The sequence below is a fragment of the Danio aesculapii genome, chromosome 2 (assembly GCF_903798145.1).
Source record: "Danio aesculapii chromosome 2, fDanAes4.1, whole genome shotgun sequence".
Taxonomy (NCBI): domain Eukaryota; kingdom Metazoa; phylum Chordata; class Actinopteri; order Cypriniformes; family Danionidae; genus Danio; species Danio aesculapii.
In genome coordinates this window covers 50,063,716-50,082,570 of record NC_079436.1, presented here as the reverse complement: position 1 = coordinate 50,082,570, position 18,855 = coordinate 50,063,716, and the positions used below count along the sequence as shown (strand labels likewise).

General features: G+C 37.0%; 3 protein-coding genes across 4 annotated transcripts in view; all 3 read left to right on the top strand.

The window, feature by feature from the left end:
* Window positions 1–2,182, top strand: part of si:ch211-106n13.3 (vWFA and Collagen domain-containing protein) — a 61,942-nt gene extending 59,760 nt beyond the window's left edge. The window contains exon 31 of the mRNA XM_056481711.1: window positions 713–2,182. Within this exon, the coding sequence (XP_056337686.1) occupies window positions 713–903 (191 nt within the window). The 3' untranslated portion in view covers window positions 904–2,182. The remainder of the gene's footprint in view (window positions 1–712) is intronic.
* A 2,513-nt stretch (window positions 2,183–4,695) lies between these two features.
* On the top strand, window positions 4,696–7,183 carry ccr12a (chemokine (C-C motif) receptor 12a). Its single transcript, XM_056481699.1, has 2 exons — window positions 4,696–4,803; window positions 4,889–7,183. The coding sequence occupies exon 2, from the start codon at window positions 4,912–4,914 to the stop codon at window positions 5,971–5,973; it is 1,062 nt and encodes a 353-aa protein (XP_056337674.1). The 5' UTR covers window positions 4,696–4,803; window positions 4,889–4,911; the 3' UTR covers window positions 5,974–7,183.
* Window positions 7,184–10,607: 3,424 nt separating this feature from the next.
* hecw1b (HECT, C2 and WW domain containing E3 ubiquitin protein ligase 1b) overlaps window positions 10,608–18,855 on the top strand; it is a 102,887-nt gene continuing 94,639 nt past the window's right edge. For both annotated transcript variants that reach the window (XM_056481686.1, XM_056481677.1), the window contains exon 1: window positions 10,608–10,759. In XM_056481686.1, the coding sequence (XP_056337661.1) occupies window positions 10,715–10,759 (45 nt within the window). In that variant the 5' untranslated portion in view covers window positions 10,608–10,714. The remainder of the gene's footprint in view (window positions 10,760–18,855) is intronic.

The following is an 18,855-nucleotide window of genomic DNA, read 5'->3' as shown; positions in this document are numbered from 1 at the left end:
CACGCAGAGAAGTCTCCTAAGGTCTTTGGATAATTCTGCATTCTGATGTTAATGTTTAAACTTATCTTGATATAAATTCACATTGTTGTTGCAAATGAAATATAACACAGAAAACGTGATTTAAATATTCTCCAGTGAGCTAGATATTGATTAACAGTCATTCAAACATCTTTACCAAAGCCTTTGACGGTTGGTCTCGCACGTCCTCCATGTTTGTAGTATATTTACACTTTTCACTCGTGTTTGTAGTTCTAACCAAACTCACACCCAGCATGCAATGTACTGTGGGCAATATCAGCGGTTAAAGTATAGACGCTTCTACACTTACAATTTTTACTGGAAATAATAAACCATACAAGAACCTTTGGCATACTCATTTTAACATACTACGATTTGGGACATACTAATTCTATTTTCAAATACTATTTAGGATGGATAGTATGCGAATTGGGACGCAGCATAAGTCTTTTAGCTCAACAATCTACTAAACTGCTGCTTATTAATAATTATTAAGGTAGTGGTTGGGTTTAGGTTTTGAATAGGATTGGAGAAGTAGAAGAAGATCATATTTTATTAGTACTAATAAACAATTAATATTTCATATTCAGGAAATAACCAAGTGGTGGGAACTGGTACTTAAACTACAGTGTTATCTTAATTTGTGTGTTTGTCTTTGCAAGTATGTCCAGAAATAATGTTATCTTTTTCTCAGGATTGCAAGGTCCGCGAGGGGATGACGGTGAGGGATATCCTGGGCCTTCTGGTCCACCAGGGAAATCTGGCACTCCGGGGATCCCAGGCAAACGTGGACCCCCAGGATCCATGGGTGTTTGCGACCCGTCCTCTTGTTATCAAGCCTATGGCTTTCGGGATGATCCTTTCAGGAAAGGACCTAACTTTTAGCGTCTGAGTGATCCTGTACAGTTTGATTTTCTCTCTCAAATGGACATTTCTGGTGCTCAGCATTGACCTCAGGAACTTACAACCTCTAAAGCAGTGTTTCTCAACCACATTCCTGTAGGACCACCAGCTCTGCACATTGTCTAGTCTACTTAATCAAACACACCTGATTCAGATCATCAGCTCATTAGCAGAGACTGAAGGACCAGACAAAGGAGACATCCAAAGCATGCACTGCTGGTGGTCCTCTAGGAACATGGTTGAGAAACACTGCTCTAAAGTATGATGTCACGATCTTGACTTTAAACGTGTGACTCGTTTTCCTCTCTGAGAATCTAGTGTTGAATGTGTTTCTACTCACGCTAACTGTAAAAATAACATGTGTCTTCCATCACGTTTGCAAAACATACCTATACTAGACATGCAATTCTCTTCAGTTTCCAGCTAAATTAACACTGGGGGCAGTAAAACACCATTAAATTGGATGCCTTATATTAATAGATACGTTTTTAATGAACATGACTCAGTAGCTCGTCTGGTAGCAAGGTTGCATAGTTGCTTTAGCAAATACACTGTTAGCAACACTATCAGTTTATAATTAGGATCTGTTGTAGGTGGTGCTTTAGTTTCAAATGCTATTTATTTAATTATCGGGAGCTCCAAAAAAACTGACACAGCTAGCTCCATAAAAATAGTCACTTTTCTGAAGCCATACAGTAGCTTTGAGCTGGAAACACTAAAATTTAAATCAGTATTTGGTGAAAATGCTTTCAAACATTGTGCATTGTTTGCGTATTGTACGTACATCATTGATTCTCATTCATCCTGTGACCAGTTTATTTGTCAGTTTCAGCTTTTGTTTTGGATGAACCGTTCATTTCAAGAAAAGGAAAACTATACTGTATCCACTGCACTGCCCGACAAGCTACCTCTGCACGGGATGTGAAGCAATTTCCACGGGCTTTATGTTAAGATTTGAGAAACTCAAGGGCTGTTCTGTGTTTGTTACTTTTTATAGGAACATTTTAACTACTATTTGTCTTCATATATATTTAATGATACTTTTTAGTTCGACTGTTTGAACATGTTGTAGAATTTAGCTGTCGTTTTTTAGCACGTCTGTTTTGTTCTCAGTAACTCATTAGTTATCATCTATTTATTATTTAATGTTTTCTGTTCATTCTTTGTTAATGCATGTAGCATCTTAGTCTGGTTTAAACTTGATTGATTTGTGCAGCTGACATTTGAAACTCTTAGAATTACAATAAAACATTTACTTGAATTGTTTTAGTATTAGTTTTTTTTGCTTGTAACACTTGCATCTCTCTGTTAAAAAGAAACAGAAAGAAATTTGAAAATACTTAAACTCAAGGGCTGTTTTATATTTGGCCACTTTATTAGGTACACCTGTCCAACTGCTCTTCAACGCAAATTTCAAATCAGCCACTCACATGGCAGCAACTCAATGCATTTAGGCATGTAGACATGGTCAAGACGATCTGCTGCAGTTCAAACTGAGCATCAGAATGGGGAAGAAATGTGTTTTAAGTGACTTTAAATGGGGCATGGTTGTTGATGCCAGACTGGCTGATCTGAGTATTTCAGAAACTGCTGATCTACTGGGATTTTCATGCACAAGCATGTCTAGAGTTTACAGAGAATGGTCTGAAAAAGAGAAAATATCCAGTGAGTGGCAGTTCTGTGGATGCAAATGCCTTGTTGAGGTCAGAGGAGAATGGCCAGACTGGTTCCAGCTGATAAAAAGGCAACAGTAACTCAAATAACCACTCGTTACAACTGAGGTATGCAGAAGAGCATCTCTGAACACAACACGTCTAACCTTGAGGTGGATGGGGTACCACAGCAGAAGACCACACTGGGTGCCACTCCTGTCAGCTAAGAACAGGAAACTGAGGCTACAATTAAGCTTACTGAAATTGGACAATAGAAGATTGGAAAAATGTTGCCTCCTCTGATGAGTCTCAATTTCTGCTGCGACATTCGGATGGTAGGGTCAGAATTTGGTGTCCACAACAACATGAAAACATGGATCCATCCTGCCTTGTATCAACGGTTCAGGCTGGTGGTGTAATGGTGTGCAAATAATCTCAGACTGGTTTCTTGAACATAATGAGTTCACTGTACTGAAATGGCCTGCACATTAACCAGAGCTCAATCCAATAGAGCCCCTTTGAGATGTGGTGGAACAGGAGATTCGCATCATGGATGTGCAGCCGACAAATCTGCAGCAACTGCGTGATGCTGTCATGTCAATATGGACCAAAACGTCTGAGGAATATTTCCAGTACCTTCTTGAAACTACCGGGCCCAACCCGGTACTAGTAAGGTGTACCTAATAAAGTGGCCGGTGAATATATATAATTTTACTTTTCAGTTTGACTATATTTTGTCAAGTGCTGGGCCGTTAACGTGCTGCGTTAACAGGAGACTCTTATTGTGCGATAAAAAAAATATTGCCGTTAATCTGTTCTCAAATTTGGGTTGGGAGCTGGGTCTATTCTACGCAAGCTATGATGACTTTCACCTTGATATTTAGCGTGGATGTATACCTGACCAGTGAGCCATCAGACAAACAAGTGCCGTTCTGAATCAAATCAGCAGGATGCCCTTCTGGATATTTCACTTACCTCGAAGACACTACTGACAACGTTTACATGGACATCTGTAATCTAGTTATTTGTCTTAATAGACAATAATAGAATTAAGGTGTTCACGTGAAGTGCTTTCATATAAGAGTTCCAGTAATTTTGGGTGACTTTAACTGCAGTTCGGTCATTTTACTATCACTCATGAACATTTCATTCATGTCCCCGTTACAAACTGGGGTATTAGACGCAAGTAAGGACTAGTGAGAGTGTTATGGAATTTAATAACGCACGCCAAATGAAAAAAAAAATGCATTTCGCAATGTGTGTGTGTGTGTGCGGTCCTTTACTGACAGCCGTGTGTGTGGATCTTGTCGGAAAATATGGCGATAAGTCCTACATGAAGGTAATAGTTTGATCACGGTGTTTACTTCAATAATGCCACTAATATCTGCACTCCACATGTCTTAATTCCATTTCTGTTTAGTTCAGTTATGACTTTAGTCGGATTAAGGTGATCAAAATCGCTGTTTGGAGCTTATGTAGGCCTACAGTTCACAATTCATGTTTAACTGAATAAACAGTACATCTTATTGAACATCATTTATTTTCATCACCAATTATCATAGTAGAACAGTTTCTCCAGCAGTTTGTGATGCGTTTTGGAAACAGGAGTTGAGATAAGCCCCTGGTCTAATGCACCACCTGGCTTGAGAAACCCGTTCTCAAAGACTTATATTTAGTCATTATTTGGGTAGCACACATATTCTGAACGCCTTCAGCAGAATTCAAATGAGCCATTTTAATCTAGATTAATTCCAAGATTACAGTGAGATCAATCTAGATAAAAAAAATGTAACTTTGACCACCTATAATTTTGTCTCATAGAATTTAGCTGTCGTTTGACTGTGCAAAACTCAGTAATTGCCATCTATTTATTATTTAATGTTTTCTATTTAATCTGTTGTTAATGTATGTAGCATTTTAGCCTTGTTTGAACTTGATTGATTCGAGCAGCTGACATTTGAAACTCTTGGGATTACAATGAAACCTTTACTTCAATTGTTTCATTATTAGTCATTTTGATCAACTCTCTGTCACAAGGAAATGAAAAGAAATGCTCCAAGTCATTCTATAAATAGTGTTTTTTGCGTAGTGCTGATGGTGTCTGATTTGAAACACCCTTCAGTTTCAGGATGTGTGCTGCTGTGTTTTTCTCGATAGCCTACATCTCGCTTGCGTCAGTTCATTCTAAGCTGCGGAGAGTTTCACACTCGCTCATTTACTCAAGGCACTGGTGAGTGAAACCAACCATATGATCATCTCAAAATAATCCTCAACCCAAAAATTGAACACTAATCATATCGATTTTACTCCAACAGAATCTGACTGCAAGAAATCAGCGATGGATGATTGGGCTGACTTTGAGAATTTTTTCAATGAGACGTACAATGAGGAGCCCTATGAAGGCAGCATCGTAACCGCGGAGGTAATTTTATGCAAGAAAACCGATGTGATTCGATTCGGTGCTGCATTTCTTCCAGCGTTTTACTATACTAACTTCTTGCTGAGCTTGGTTGGGAATGGACTAGTGCTGTGCATCATCTACAAGTTCGAGAAGCTCAGCACGGTCACCAATATCTTCTTACTCAACCTGGTGATATCAGATCTCATCTTCGCCTCCAGTCTTCCCTTTTGGGCAGTCTACCACAAATCCGAATGGATCTTCGGTAGGGATCTTTGCAAGTTTGTCGGCAGCTGTTACTCCATTGGCTTCAACAGCTCCATCCTTTTCCTCACCCTCATGACTTTTGACCGCTATTTAGCCGTGGTCCACGCCATCGCAGCAGCCCAGAGCAGGAGAATGGCATATGCATTCGGATCATCCGCCGCGGTTTGGGTGCTCAGTATTGTGGCTAGCATCAAGGATATAGTTCTGTACGACACAGTGAAAACAGAAGATGGTTTGCTTTGCGAAGTGACCGGTTACTATCAGACATTCCTCACAAAGTGGGAGCTTATCGGCTATTATCAGCAGTTTTTCCTCTTCTTTATGGTTCCTCTGATTATCGTTTTGTACTGCTATGTTCGGATCACCATCAGAATCATGTACACGAGACTGATGGAGAAGTGCAGGGCGGTCAAGCTCATTTTTGTCATCGTCTTCACCTTCTTCATCTGCTGGACACCTTACAATGTTGTCATCCTGTTAAAAGCTATTAAGACGTCCTTCGGAAACCAGAACGATTGCTCGAATGCTCTCGATTACGCGCTGTATGTGACTCGCAACTTTGCTTATCTCTACTGCTGCATCAGTCCTGTCTTCTACACTTTTTTGGGGAAGAAGTTTCAGAGTCATTTTCTGAAGCTTCTGTCCAAGCGCATACCGTGTCTGAAGATTGATGCCATGTGGTCAACGCAGAGCAGTAAAAACACGTCATTCAGGAGTCCAAATACTGATTTTTGAGCATTTTTGGTGGCGGACAGGTGAACAAATGATTTGTTTAGAAATGTGTGATTGAGAGGACACAAATTATCAAGAGTCTGAAATCCAATCTTCATTTAAAGGGAAAGTTCACCCAAAAATGAACCTTCTGTCATCATTTACTCACTATTGACTTCTTCCAAACCAGTTTGAGTTTTGTTGTGAAGATATTTGTTGAAGATGTTTTTAATTGTTAAGATTGTTAAGATGTTTTTGTTGAAAGAAGATGTTTAAAAGAACATTCAGAAATTCATTCATTCATTCATTTTCATCCGCTTTTCTGGGGCCGGGTCGCAGGGGCAGCAGTCTCAGGAGAGAACCCCAGACTTCCCTCTCCCCAGACACTCCCTCCAGCTCCTATGGGGGGACCCAAGACATTACCCCGCCAGCCGAGAGACATAGTCCCTCCAGTGTGTCCTGAGTCTTTCCAGAGGCCTCCTCATGGTGGGACATGCCTGGAACACCTCCCTAGGTAGAACCCCGGTTGGCAGAGCTCCTCACCCTATCTATAATGGCACGTTTCCACTGAGTGTATCCGAGATCTTGTCCTTTCAGTCATGACCCAAAGCTCATGACCATAGGTGAGAGTAGGAACGTAGATTGACCAGTAAATCGAGAGCTTTGCCTTTCGGCTCAGATCTTTCTTTACCACAACGGACCGGTACATTGACCGTATTACGGATCTGCCTGTCAATCTGACGTTCCAACCTTCCCTCACTCGTGAACAAAAACCCTTAGATAATTACACTTGGGGTAAGGACTTTCCTCCAACCTGGAGATGGAAAACCACCTTTTTCCAGTGGAGCACCAAAAAACTCAAATAAATTGGCAGTTTGTTCAAACTACTTATTAAAAGTGAGCTGAAACAACACAATTCTTCAGTTTTTGGGGAACAACTTAATTGTTTTATGTTCAACTCTCTTAAATTAGTAAAAACTAATAAGCTAACTTAATTTCTTCATGTTGTCCCCACACAAATTGATTGCGTGGAACCCAGCAATTTTTACAGTGAATGTTAGAAACCTGTAGCCACTATTGACTCCATAGTGTTTGAAAGTCAGTGGGTACACGTTTTACAGCATTCTTCAAAATATCTTCTTTTGTGTTCAACTCAACAGAATCGCTAATCAAATAATCGCTAATCAAATATGCTGATTTTATTTTATCGACTGTAATGTATTGTATGTGTTGTACTGTAAGTATATATTGTACTTTTATATATATATATATATATATATATATATATATATATATATATATATATATATATATATATATATATATATATATATTTTAACTTGTTACAACTTCCTGCCCAGGGACTACAGATGTAAATTAGCTTCATAGCTAACTTTGATACAACATGTAAATAAAATAAAAATAAAATAAACAGGAAAAAACTCAAACTGGATTGGAACAAGGGAAGAGTTAGTGAATGATAAATTTTCACTTTTGGGTGAACGATCCCTTTAAATGTACAGTATATTCTACCACATGAGCTCAATTTCATCTAATGTACATATTTTACTAAAAGCTCTCATTTAATGCATTGTGCATCTGAGCTCCATCACATTGAGAAAACAAAAACATTGATGTAACTGCGATATTTTACTGTTCTTTTGTTGTACATATGTAAATATTTGGTCACAAATATATAAAAAATACAAAAATGTGTGAAGATTTCTGTTTAATGTCAAATCATGCTGTTGTAAAGAATTCTGATTCTTGTAAAACGGGAAGCTTGATATCTCTTCAGGCTATCGGGTGGCCAGTTGTTTAAGCAATATGGAAACCACACCTTAAAAAAAAAGAAAAATCCCTTTAAAGCTCTCATAAAGAGTAAATTTCCTGTCTTGTCAACATCAAACTATGATCATCAAACCTGGCATTTTGGATCTGTAATGTCTCATTTTACTGCATATCAAGATATAATGTAATAAATAATTCTAAATAAACTTACTTAGTGCTAAATAAACTGCTTAGTTGTTTCTTAAGGTTTTATCTGTGGCGTGCTTTTTGCTCATGTCTTGCAGATATAGTGATCATACTAAGTCATTCATTCATTTTCCTTCAGCTTAGTCTCTATTTAAGAGGTCGCCACAGTGTCATCCAGCATATGTTTTACACAGCGGGTGCCCTTCCAGCTGCAACCCAGTACTGGGAAACACCCATACACTCTCATTCACACACATACACTACGACCTATTTAGTTTTTTCAATTGACCGGAAACAGGAGCACCCGGAGGAAACCCAAGCCAACCAGGGGAGAGCATGCAAACTCCACACAGAAATGCCAACTGGCCAAGCCGGGGCTCAAACCAGCAACCTTCTTGCTGTGAGGCAACAGTGCTAACCACTGAGCCATCGTGCCACCATCATACTAACCTTTTAAAACTTTACCTATTCTTGTTAAGAATACTTGACCCTAAGATTTTCAGGTAAATGTAGTGTTTCTTTGTATTTTATTGGTGTGTTATCCAGCAGCAGGTCATTGCTGTGTGCATTCATGAGCAGTCATCGTTTTGCATGATTATAAAGTTTTTAAAGAAATTGTTCACGTAAAACAGGAATATTTACTGTGGCTGGGTTTGTTCATCAGAACATTAAGACTTCTTCCTTGAGGATTCATAAAATGCAACGTCTTAAAAAACATACAGACAAAACTAAACTCATACCTGTGACTCATGATGATACATTGAGGTCCTATGACGCAAGGGTTTGTGCAAGTTATTACTGGTGATAATGTTGTAAACAATATTTAATGTCTTGCCCAAACCCACCATCTTACTCTATAAGACACAGTGTGCGTCATTAAAAAACATTAGAAAATGATTTTTAATGTTCTACTGAAGGAAAAACATCCTCTTGGATGGCCTGATCGAATCAGTATGAACAGTAGAGTTTTATTTTTGGGTTAATTACCCCTTAAAATAATTTTTAAAAATACTCCTAGGAAACCTACTTGCTAATTGAATATTTAAGACATATTTTAGCTGATTTTGCAAGTGTGATTTGGTCAGTTGCGTAACTGAGTATAAATAAATAAGCTGCAGAATTTTGCAGAAATTTGTTCGGAAGCTGAAAAATTACAAATAACCCAGAGAGCACACCAAGCAGTGGCGTAGCGGACATTTTAAAAGTGTGGGGGGGCTGTATGAGATCATATGTTCATATAATTATTAATCAACTGTTTCTAAATGGTCTGTCTCTAAAAGTGAGGGGGACGTATCCCCCATCCCCTCCGGTTGCTACGCCCCTGACACCAAGGGTACATGACATTCGCCATCATTTTCTACATTTTTATTTTTATTAACCATAAGGCAAGGCGAGTTTATTTATATAGCACATTTTATACACGGTGATAATTCAAAGTGCTTTACATTAACAAGAATAAAAGAAACAAGAAAATAAAGAATTTAAAGAAGTAAAAATGATTAAAACAGATTGAAATAAAAGAATGGGAAAAAAAGTAAGACATAATAGTGTGATCTGTCGGACGTAGCACAGTGCTCATTCAGTAAAGGCACAGCTAAACAGATGTGTTTTCAGTCTTGATTTGAACATGTCTAATGTTGGAGCACATCTGATCATTTCTGGAAGCTGATTCCAGCAATGGGGGGTGCAGTAGATGAAGGCCGATTCACCCTGCTGTGACTGAACTCTTGGAATTTCTAATTTACTTGATCCTAATGATCTGAGGGATCTGTTAGGTTTGTATTCAGCCAGCATATCTGTAATGTTTTGAGGTGCTAGGCCATTTAGTGATTGACTAGTAATAATACTTTAAAATCTATTCTGCATGTAACTGGGATTTCAAGTAGAAACGAGTCCAAGGCATGTGGAAGCTTTCAGGCATTTCTGTTTCTCAGGAAATGAAGAGACTTTACGAACATCTTCAGATCATTCCTCCATCCTTTAAAGTGGGGTTTCGCCTTAACAAATTAGCATCTATGAATGAAGTGTTTGGCCAAAAAGTCTAAGACTTTGTCCTTCAAAAATACACTGACTTTGATTGAGACTACAGAGTACAAAACTGTCTGCAACGCAGCCAGGTCAGAAATTCCATCCAAAAATCTTTTATAACATCATAGTGAAAATAAATATGCTCTGCAGTTTCAATATCCTTCTCACAGAAGCCACTTGAATTATTTCCCCAGTTAAATTTTTCATGTAAATGTATTAGATGGGTAGTTGTCATTAAAATTTTATATGCTACTTTATCGGCCTCAGGAAGAACGGGATATGTTAAGTATCGTTCTATTATTTCTTATACCTCTTCTTCACTGAAATATTGTAGAAATTCGCCATCATTTTAGAGCTTTATTTCTATTTCTGCCGTCAAAACAGTTTCCCAGATTCACTTTACAGCGTCAGATGAGCTCATCCACTCACATCCAAGCACAACCGTCCTTTCATCAAATCACATTCAGTATTCGCAGGGAAAACCAATCAGCATCAAGTTGCTATCTAGACATCCAATCAGTGTCGAGACAGTCCACGCTGAACGCGCTGTGCGTGCACGGGTGGGGTGAGTGACGTAACCGCGGTCATAACCAAAGGGGGAAAAAAATCAGAAATCAATCTGACGGAGCGTTTCCATTGGTTACAGCCTCCTGGTACCCAGGAAAGAGGATGTAGCATCTCCTGCAGTAGCATAGCAAACAGGGCATATGAGAGGAAAGGGCGGCTGTTGTGCAGTAAATATGGGACGGAAAATGGCCTTATGAACGAGGAGGTGATGATTCACCGCCAGGTGATACTGACCCAGGTGAGTGTGTGTGTGTTTGTTTATGTGTGTGTTTTTCACTAATGTTCCGCTAGCTAGGCGTGATGCTGTGTGTGTAGCGAGAGGCAGTGCACGGCAGTAGTCTCTGGGCTTCAGAGATGTAGCGTCCTGCTGTGAAAGGCTGTTTTAAAGAGCTGTTTGGGTTTATTTCGCTTGTCCTTATTCAGTTACGTTGAACATAAGTCGCGGCCTCGCGCGTCTTTGTGTGGTGCGCGCTCGTGTTTGCGTGCACGTGCGTGTTTATTTGGCCCAGATGAGCACACTCATCCTCATTCCTGAACCCAAAGCTCACCACTAAAACACAAATCGATGCACTAACAGAACATCTGAAACAATGTAGACATCATGCACAACATACAAGCATATCTACAGTACATACAACTCCATCTTACTCTGTTTATATATATATATATATATATATATATATATATATATATATATATATATATATATATATATATATATATATATATATTCCACATCAATATATGTTTTACCTTTATAGACAGTAAATAAGCAGCTTTGGCGGGGACACTAATACTTGATTGAGGTGAAGTTGATTTTATATTCACACATTTGTTCCTATATTGTTTACCATGCCAATTTGAATATTTATTCTGAAATCACATGACTTGAACACAACATTAGCACTGTTTATTTGACTAAACAATGGTGTACTTTGATAGTCATTAGCTGCTAATATGATTTCACTATTTAGATTTTGCAAAGAATACTTTTCTGACATTATAGTAATGAGAAAGTCAAAATGTGTGAATATTAAACAAATTTACCTCAATATTTGGGGAAAAACCTGGTCTACATCTTATTAGTCATATCAATCATACTAATGTATTATCACCTTGTTTTTAATTAAATGAAATGTAAGGTGTCATTGAGTGTTTCTGTCATTCAGTAATTTACAAATGATTCAAACACCACCTTAAATGCATAGTTCACCCAAAAATACATATGTAAACAACATGTTAGATAGTAGGTGCCTTTTTTACTAGAACATTTACTAGATTTTAGCTGAAATCGTCATCTTCTGTGATTCATAAAATGCAAGTAAATGGCGAGTACAAAATAAATAAAACAAAATGAAAACCCATGGCACATGATGAATATTAAGGTTTTATGAAGTGATACTGCATATTGAACATTATTTTCTGCATGTAATATGTCTTCAAACAGCCCTGAGTATCATTTTTGCTCATTATAATTGAGGTAAAGTTGGTTTCATAGTCGTGCATTCGTTCTTTGACAACTTGTGACATGCTCCCTATATTTTTTACCATGGTATTTTGAATATTCAGTCTGAACTTAAATGTAAGAATGACTTGAACACAACATTAGCACTGTTTATTTGACTGAACTGTGAACTTTGATGGTCATTGTCTGCTAATATGATTTCACTATTTAGTATTTGCAAACAATACTTTTCTGAAATGACATTATTAAGGAGAAAGTCAGAATGTGTGGATAGAAAACTAACTTTACCCTAATTAATATTTAAGAAAAACCTGGTCTACATCATATTAGTCATATCTATCATACTATTGTATTATCACCTTGTTTTTAATTAAATGAAATGTAAGGTGTCATTGAGTGTTTCTGTCATTCAGTAATTCACAAATGACTCAAACACCACCTTAAATGCATAGTTCACCCAAAAACTACATCTGTAAACATGTTAGATAGTAGGTGCCTTCTTTACTTAAACATTTACTAGATTTTAGCTGAAATCGTCATCCTCTGTGATTCATAAAATGCAAGTAAATGGCTAGTACAAAATAAATAAAACAAAATGAAAACCCATGTTTTCAAAAAAGTTGGTTTTATATTCGCACATTCGTTCACTGACAACTTGTGAAATGCTCCTATATTGTTTGCCATGGTACTTTGACTATTCGGTCTGAAATCGCATGTAAGTATGACTTTAACACAACATTAGCACTATTAAGTTGACTGAACAATGTATTGGCTGCTAATATTATTTCACTATGTAGAATTTGTAAACAATACTTTTCTGAAAATACATTATTAAGGAGAATGTCTGAATGTGCGGATATAAAACTAACTTCGCCTCAATATCATTAACTTCATAAGACCTCAATGCATCATCAGGAGCCATGGATATTCATTTTGTTTTGACTTTATATGTGTTTTTGACTCTCAAAGTGCTTGTAAAAAGTGCAAAGTGGTTTCAGCTAAAAATATTCTCTCCTTATTTTTTCATCATGGAAGTTTTATTCTTGCAAATAGGATTTTACAACAACCCACAAAACAATCCCCAAATAAAACAATCAACATCTAAATTTTTTTATAAATAAATAATAAATAAAATAAATAAGAATAAATAAATAGAAAAATTATAATAACAAACTAGAGTGCAATAAATTGTTGCCATTTTTAAAAAAACTTTTCGCCCCTACGTCTGATATTGTATTTAATTTACTCAAGTTTAAAATGAAGACCAAATCTTTGAGCCACAATGAAATAGAGGGGGGTTGTGGGGAAGTCCAAGACAACAGTATTCTGCGCCCAGCAAGAATAGATGCAAAAGCCACAATGTCAGCGTGTCTCCAGTTTAAAGGTTGACACTGAGAGGGAACACCAAAGATAGCAATTAAAGGGCAAACAGCTAACGTGACCCCCAGAATATCAGAAACAATTTTAAAGAAAGTAATCCAATCATTTTGCAACTTGGGACAAAATACAAACATATGACTAAGGTTACATGGTGAAAGTTTACATTTATCGCACATATCTGAAACATTGGGATATATTTCAGAAAGTTTGGCCTTTGAGAGATGAGCTCTGTGAATCGTTTTACATTGTATAAAGCTGAGTCGAGCGCATGAAGTGGAGGTGCGCACATTGTCCAATACTGCACTCCAGTAGTCATCTTCAAACTCTAAGTCAAGTTCCTCTTCCCAGGCCCTGATAGCTTTAATGTTATGAGAGTTATCCTTTGACAAGATAATTACGTATATCTTAGAAGTGATCCCACTCATATGAGCATTCAGTTTAAATACCTCTTCCCATGGAGACCCAATATTCTTTCCTTTTCTAATAAAGAATAAGGTCACCTACACTTGAAGTCGGTATTATTAGCCCCCCCCCCATATGTGTATATATCATAGACTGTAAAATATATGGACGGAGTATCCGTAGGCGCGGCCAACCGTCGCCATTTTGTTCGCGCGTCATCGCACCCACGGCGGGATACCAAACAAGGGCAAAGAGGCGGAGAGTGGGCGGAGCTACAGACACCTGCTGGCATTTGCTTAGACCTGGCAGACAGACTTTACTTTGGGAGAAACGCTTGATACTCTATTACCTGCGACTCGTTTGTGTTCTGACCACATGTGCTTGGTTGTACACTATATCAATAAAGTGTTTAGACTTTTAAAAACACTGTAGTAATACATTGAGCCACTAAACATTGTTCTTATGACGTTTTTCTACAGGAGGTAAACGCGAATTACTTCCCAACACTTCAATTATAGTCTGTGTTAGTAAATGCAAGACTATTGATGAACTCCAGCGTAACACTGTATGATAACGCTTCAGATGACTGTTCTAGAGCCTACAGCTAATCAATCTGTCACATTCTGGTGCGCTTTACGGGTCTAAAGAAAAATATTAATGATAAATGATCTTAAATAAAACAAATACGTTAATAGAGATGGTATACAAGTATATAACTTTACTCACATGGGAAACGAGGCCACGTGAATGGTTTGTGAGCACAATTAAATGCACACAGCATGCCATATCATCTGATAATTGTAAGAAATAAGTCCAAAAGGCAGCAGACTGTGTAAAGCCACATAAAACAACACAAAAATACGATGAATATGCCGAGATCAGTGGATAATCTGGCGGATTCAGCTGAGGTGAAGTGACGGCGACCAGCGAGACCTAGCTGTCACTCAAGTGGCCACGCCCTTAATTATGCAAACTTAATATAACCTAATATAAAGGAAATGGATGAGTTATAAAAAAATTCACCCCCCTCACAGTTGTCATGGAGGGTAATAATAGCTATATGAACCAAAATCGTTCTTTGTACCTGGCTGTAAACACCTTTTTTTCTGCTGTAAAGTTGGCCATTCTAACAGTGGGCTCAATTGCACTTTGCTCTATTATGGAGCCAGGACTAGCGGAATTTTGATGAATTGCAGTTTCAGTTACTTCCGTATTGGCCTCCCGAGGGAGAGCGGGAGGTTGCCGCTTGGTATATATATATATATATATATATATATATATATATATATATATATATATATATATATATATATATATATATATATATATATATATATATATATTTCCCCCAATTTTTGTTTAATGGAAAGAAGGCTTTTTCAACAGGTTTCTAAACCTTATGGTTTGTTCTGTGGAAAAAATATTACTTAAGGGGCTAGTTTTGACCTTAAAATGTATTTTTGAAAATTAAAAACTGCTTTTATTGTAGCCGAAATAAAACAAATCAGACTTTCTCCAGAAGAAAAAATATTATCAGACATACTGTGAAAATTTCCTTGCTCTGTTAAACATCATTTGGGAAATATTTAAAAAAGAAGAAAAAAATTCACAGGAGGGCTAAACATTTTGACTTTAACTCTACATGGATGGCTTGAGAAGTTTGATATTCTTTGGGTGAAATATTCCCTCAAACTCTACAAACTATGCATAAGCTACACCTCCGACTATAAAATATCATACCCAAGACCACCCTAAACATATGCAAATGAACTGCAGATGAACTCAAGACAGCCACAGATCACTAATCCTTTTGAATTATGTAACTATACAGGCTATATGATAATAAGTATTAAAAATATGCTTGTTACACACTCAAATAAGTGACGTTTGCTGTTGTTCAAACTACTTTGGAGTTTGCATGTTGTCCCTGTGTCGGCATGGGTTTCCTCCGCGTGCTCCAGTTTCCCCATAGTCCAAAGATTGCGCTATAGGTGAATTGAATAAGCTGAATTGTCCATAGTGTATGTGTGTATGGGTGTTTTTCAGTACTGGGTTGCAGCTGGAAGGGCATCCGCTGTTTAAAACATATGCTGGATAAGTTGGCGGTTCATTCCGCAGTGGCGACCCCTGATGAATAAAGGGACAAAGTTGAAGGAGAATGAACGAATGATTATCTGGTGCCAAATTGCACATCGCTGGAATCTAATTGTGTCATGTAATATTAGGACACGGTGTGAAGCTTAATTCCTTCATGTTGTCCCAAAACAACAAACCCAGCATTTTGTACAGTGCAAAAAAGGAAATTTCTTATTTTAAACAGTATTCAAGTAAACCACATCAGACAAAAACACATCAGACACACATAAAACAAACACACAAACAACATAATAAAGCTGCTAGAAGCTGACGTCTGGCCTGGATGATAAGCCCGTGTTTAATTGGGGATATGTGTTCATTACTCAGGGGTCATTAAGAGCTGAAATCATTTAGGCAAAGATGAGGTAGATTAGTATTGATTCACTCGAGACCAGCAGCTATTGATCCACACTAAAATCAGCTTCCAGAAACGGAAAAGCTTCAGATGGGGGGGGAAGGCCTTGTGTTTCTTTACATGCTCAAGTGATTCCTGCTGAACGACCTTCACTTGAGAGTAGGGCTGCATGATATTGGAAAAATCTGAATTTGTGATATTGTGTTTGCTTCGATATATTGCCATATGAGTATAATTTCACCAGATGATTTCAATAGCTCTATTTGGACAAATTTCCTTAATTTAGATGGACTGGGATGATTAGTCGGCCTTTTTCTAATTCGATGCAGTGCATCTGTATAAATTCTAATAATTTCCAAGAAAAAATAAGTAAACGAACAGTGTTTTATAGTTTTCTAGGGAGTCTAACAGTATTCAAGTACAGAAATTAAACATTCATTCATTAATTTTCTTTTCGGCTTAGTCCCTTTATTAATCCGGGGTCGCCACAGCGGAATGAACCGCCAACTTATCCAGCATATGTTTTACACAGCGAATGCCCTTCCAGCTGCAACCCATCTCTGGGAAACATCCATATATTCTCATTCACACTCATACACTACGGACACTTTAGCCTACCCAATTTACCTGTACCGCATGTCTTTGGACTGTGGGGGAAACCGGAGCACCCGGAGGAAACCCACGTGAATGCAGGGAGGACATGCAAACTCCACACAGAAACGCCAACTGACCCAGCCGAGGCTCGAACCAGCGACCTTCTTACAGCGAGGCGACAGCACTACCTACTGCGCCACTGCGTCGCCCTATTTTATTTTATTATTATTATTTTTTTTAAAAATTAATTTAATTTTGTTTTATTTTTATTTATTTAATTTTATTTTTGTTTATTTATTTAGTTTTATTTTTATTTTAACTTATTCATTTTAATTTAATTTAATTTAATTTAATTTAATTTAATTTAATTTAATTTTTTTATTTAATTTTTATTTTTATTTATTTATTTATTTATTTCTATTTTATTTTATTATTTTTATTTTATTTTATCTTATTTTATTTTTATTTTTATATATTTATTTTTATCTCATTTTATTTTTACTTATTCATTTTTAGTTCATTTATTTATTTATATATTTATTTGTATATATTTGTTTTTATTTATTTCTATTATGTTTTATTTTACTTTATTTTGAAATCTGTTATTGTATCAGTCTATGTGCCAAAATGATGTGAAATTTAAAGATGAATGGCAATATAAAAGTTAACAGCACATTTTGAAAGCAAAGTGACAGGTTAAAAACAATCAGAAACTTAAAAATAATAAAGAGAAACACAAAAGGTGATTTGTTATGCTTCTGACAGACATCCGTTGCACTCTGAATGTAATAGGTCATCCAGGCATTTCCCTCATCCATAATGCATGTAATTGCACAACTTACATTCATGCATTCTGCAGATGATTTCATCCCGAGCAACTTACATAAGCAATCTGTGACGAAGCCAATAACATTCATAGTAAACAATGTCCATTTGCTCACAGTAAACAAACGATGAGGTGCAAAAATAGGAGCATAATAGTGTGCCGTTAATAACAAATGTCAAACTGCAAGATGCTCCTGCCGTGTTTTGAGTCTCCTCTACGTCACAGAAGAGATTACATACTTCAGATCCTCTTGCTAACAGAATTGTGGCTTGATCTCTGTATTCTGGGGAGAAAAATCCTGCTCCCGTAGGCCTCCGTCCGTGCTCCGTTATGTAAGTACATTAAGATTCTCGGGTTTCATTTTGGCACGGCGAACCTGACGCTGCTGGAGCTAATGCATCTCATCCTGCATGAGACACACACACACACACACACACACACACACACACTGGTATTTAATGGAGTCTGCCCTTGGGGCCTTAATGATTATAATTAATTTATCTGTGTCAGTGTGATAGCAAGGTGCATTGTTAAAGCTTGCTTTCATCTTGTAAACACGAACACGCCTGGTGGAAGATTCGGTTTGTTTCAGCGCGTCACAACAGTTCAATCAGCATCTCAGTTTGCACTCCAGCTAATTTCTGTCAATAAAATGGAGCAAAGAAACTGAAAAAAAGTGATACTGGGAAAATATGTGATATGCAATAACGATATTTCATACGATATTAGTAACTATTTTATCAGAAGTTAAAACAAATGTATTTATTTACGTCCTGATCATACTAAAATAAACAGTTAATAGATATTTTTCCGAGCTAATTAAATAATAAAAAAAACATGCATATTACTTATACTTTTTTCACAATAATGATAATTTTTCGATATATTGTGCAGCTCTAATTGTCATCTCAATTTGCACTTCTGCTAATTTCTGGCAATAAAACAAAGCGAAGAAACTTAATAGATATTTTCCCGAGCTTATTAAATAAAAAAATGGATATTACCTTAACCATTATCGATAACGATACTTTTTTGATATATTTTTTCGATCTTAATTTGCACTTCAGCTATTTTCTGTCAGTAAAACGGAGCGAAGAAACTGAGAAAAGTGATACTGGGAAAATATGTGATATGAGATAACGATATTTCATACGATATAAGTAACTATTTTATCAG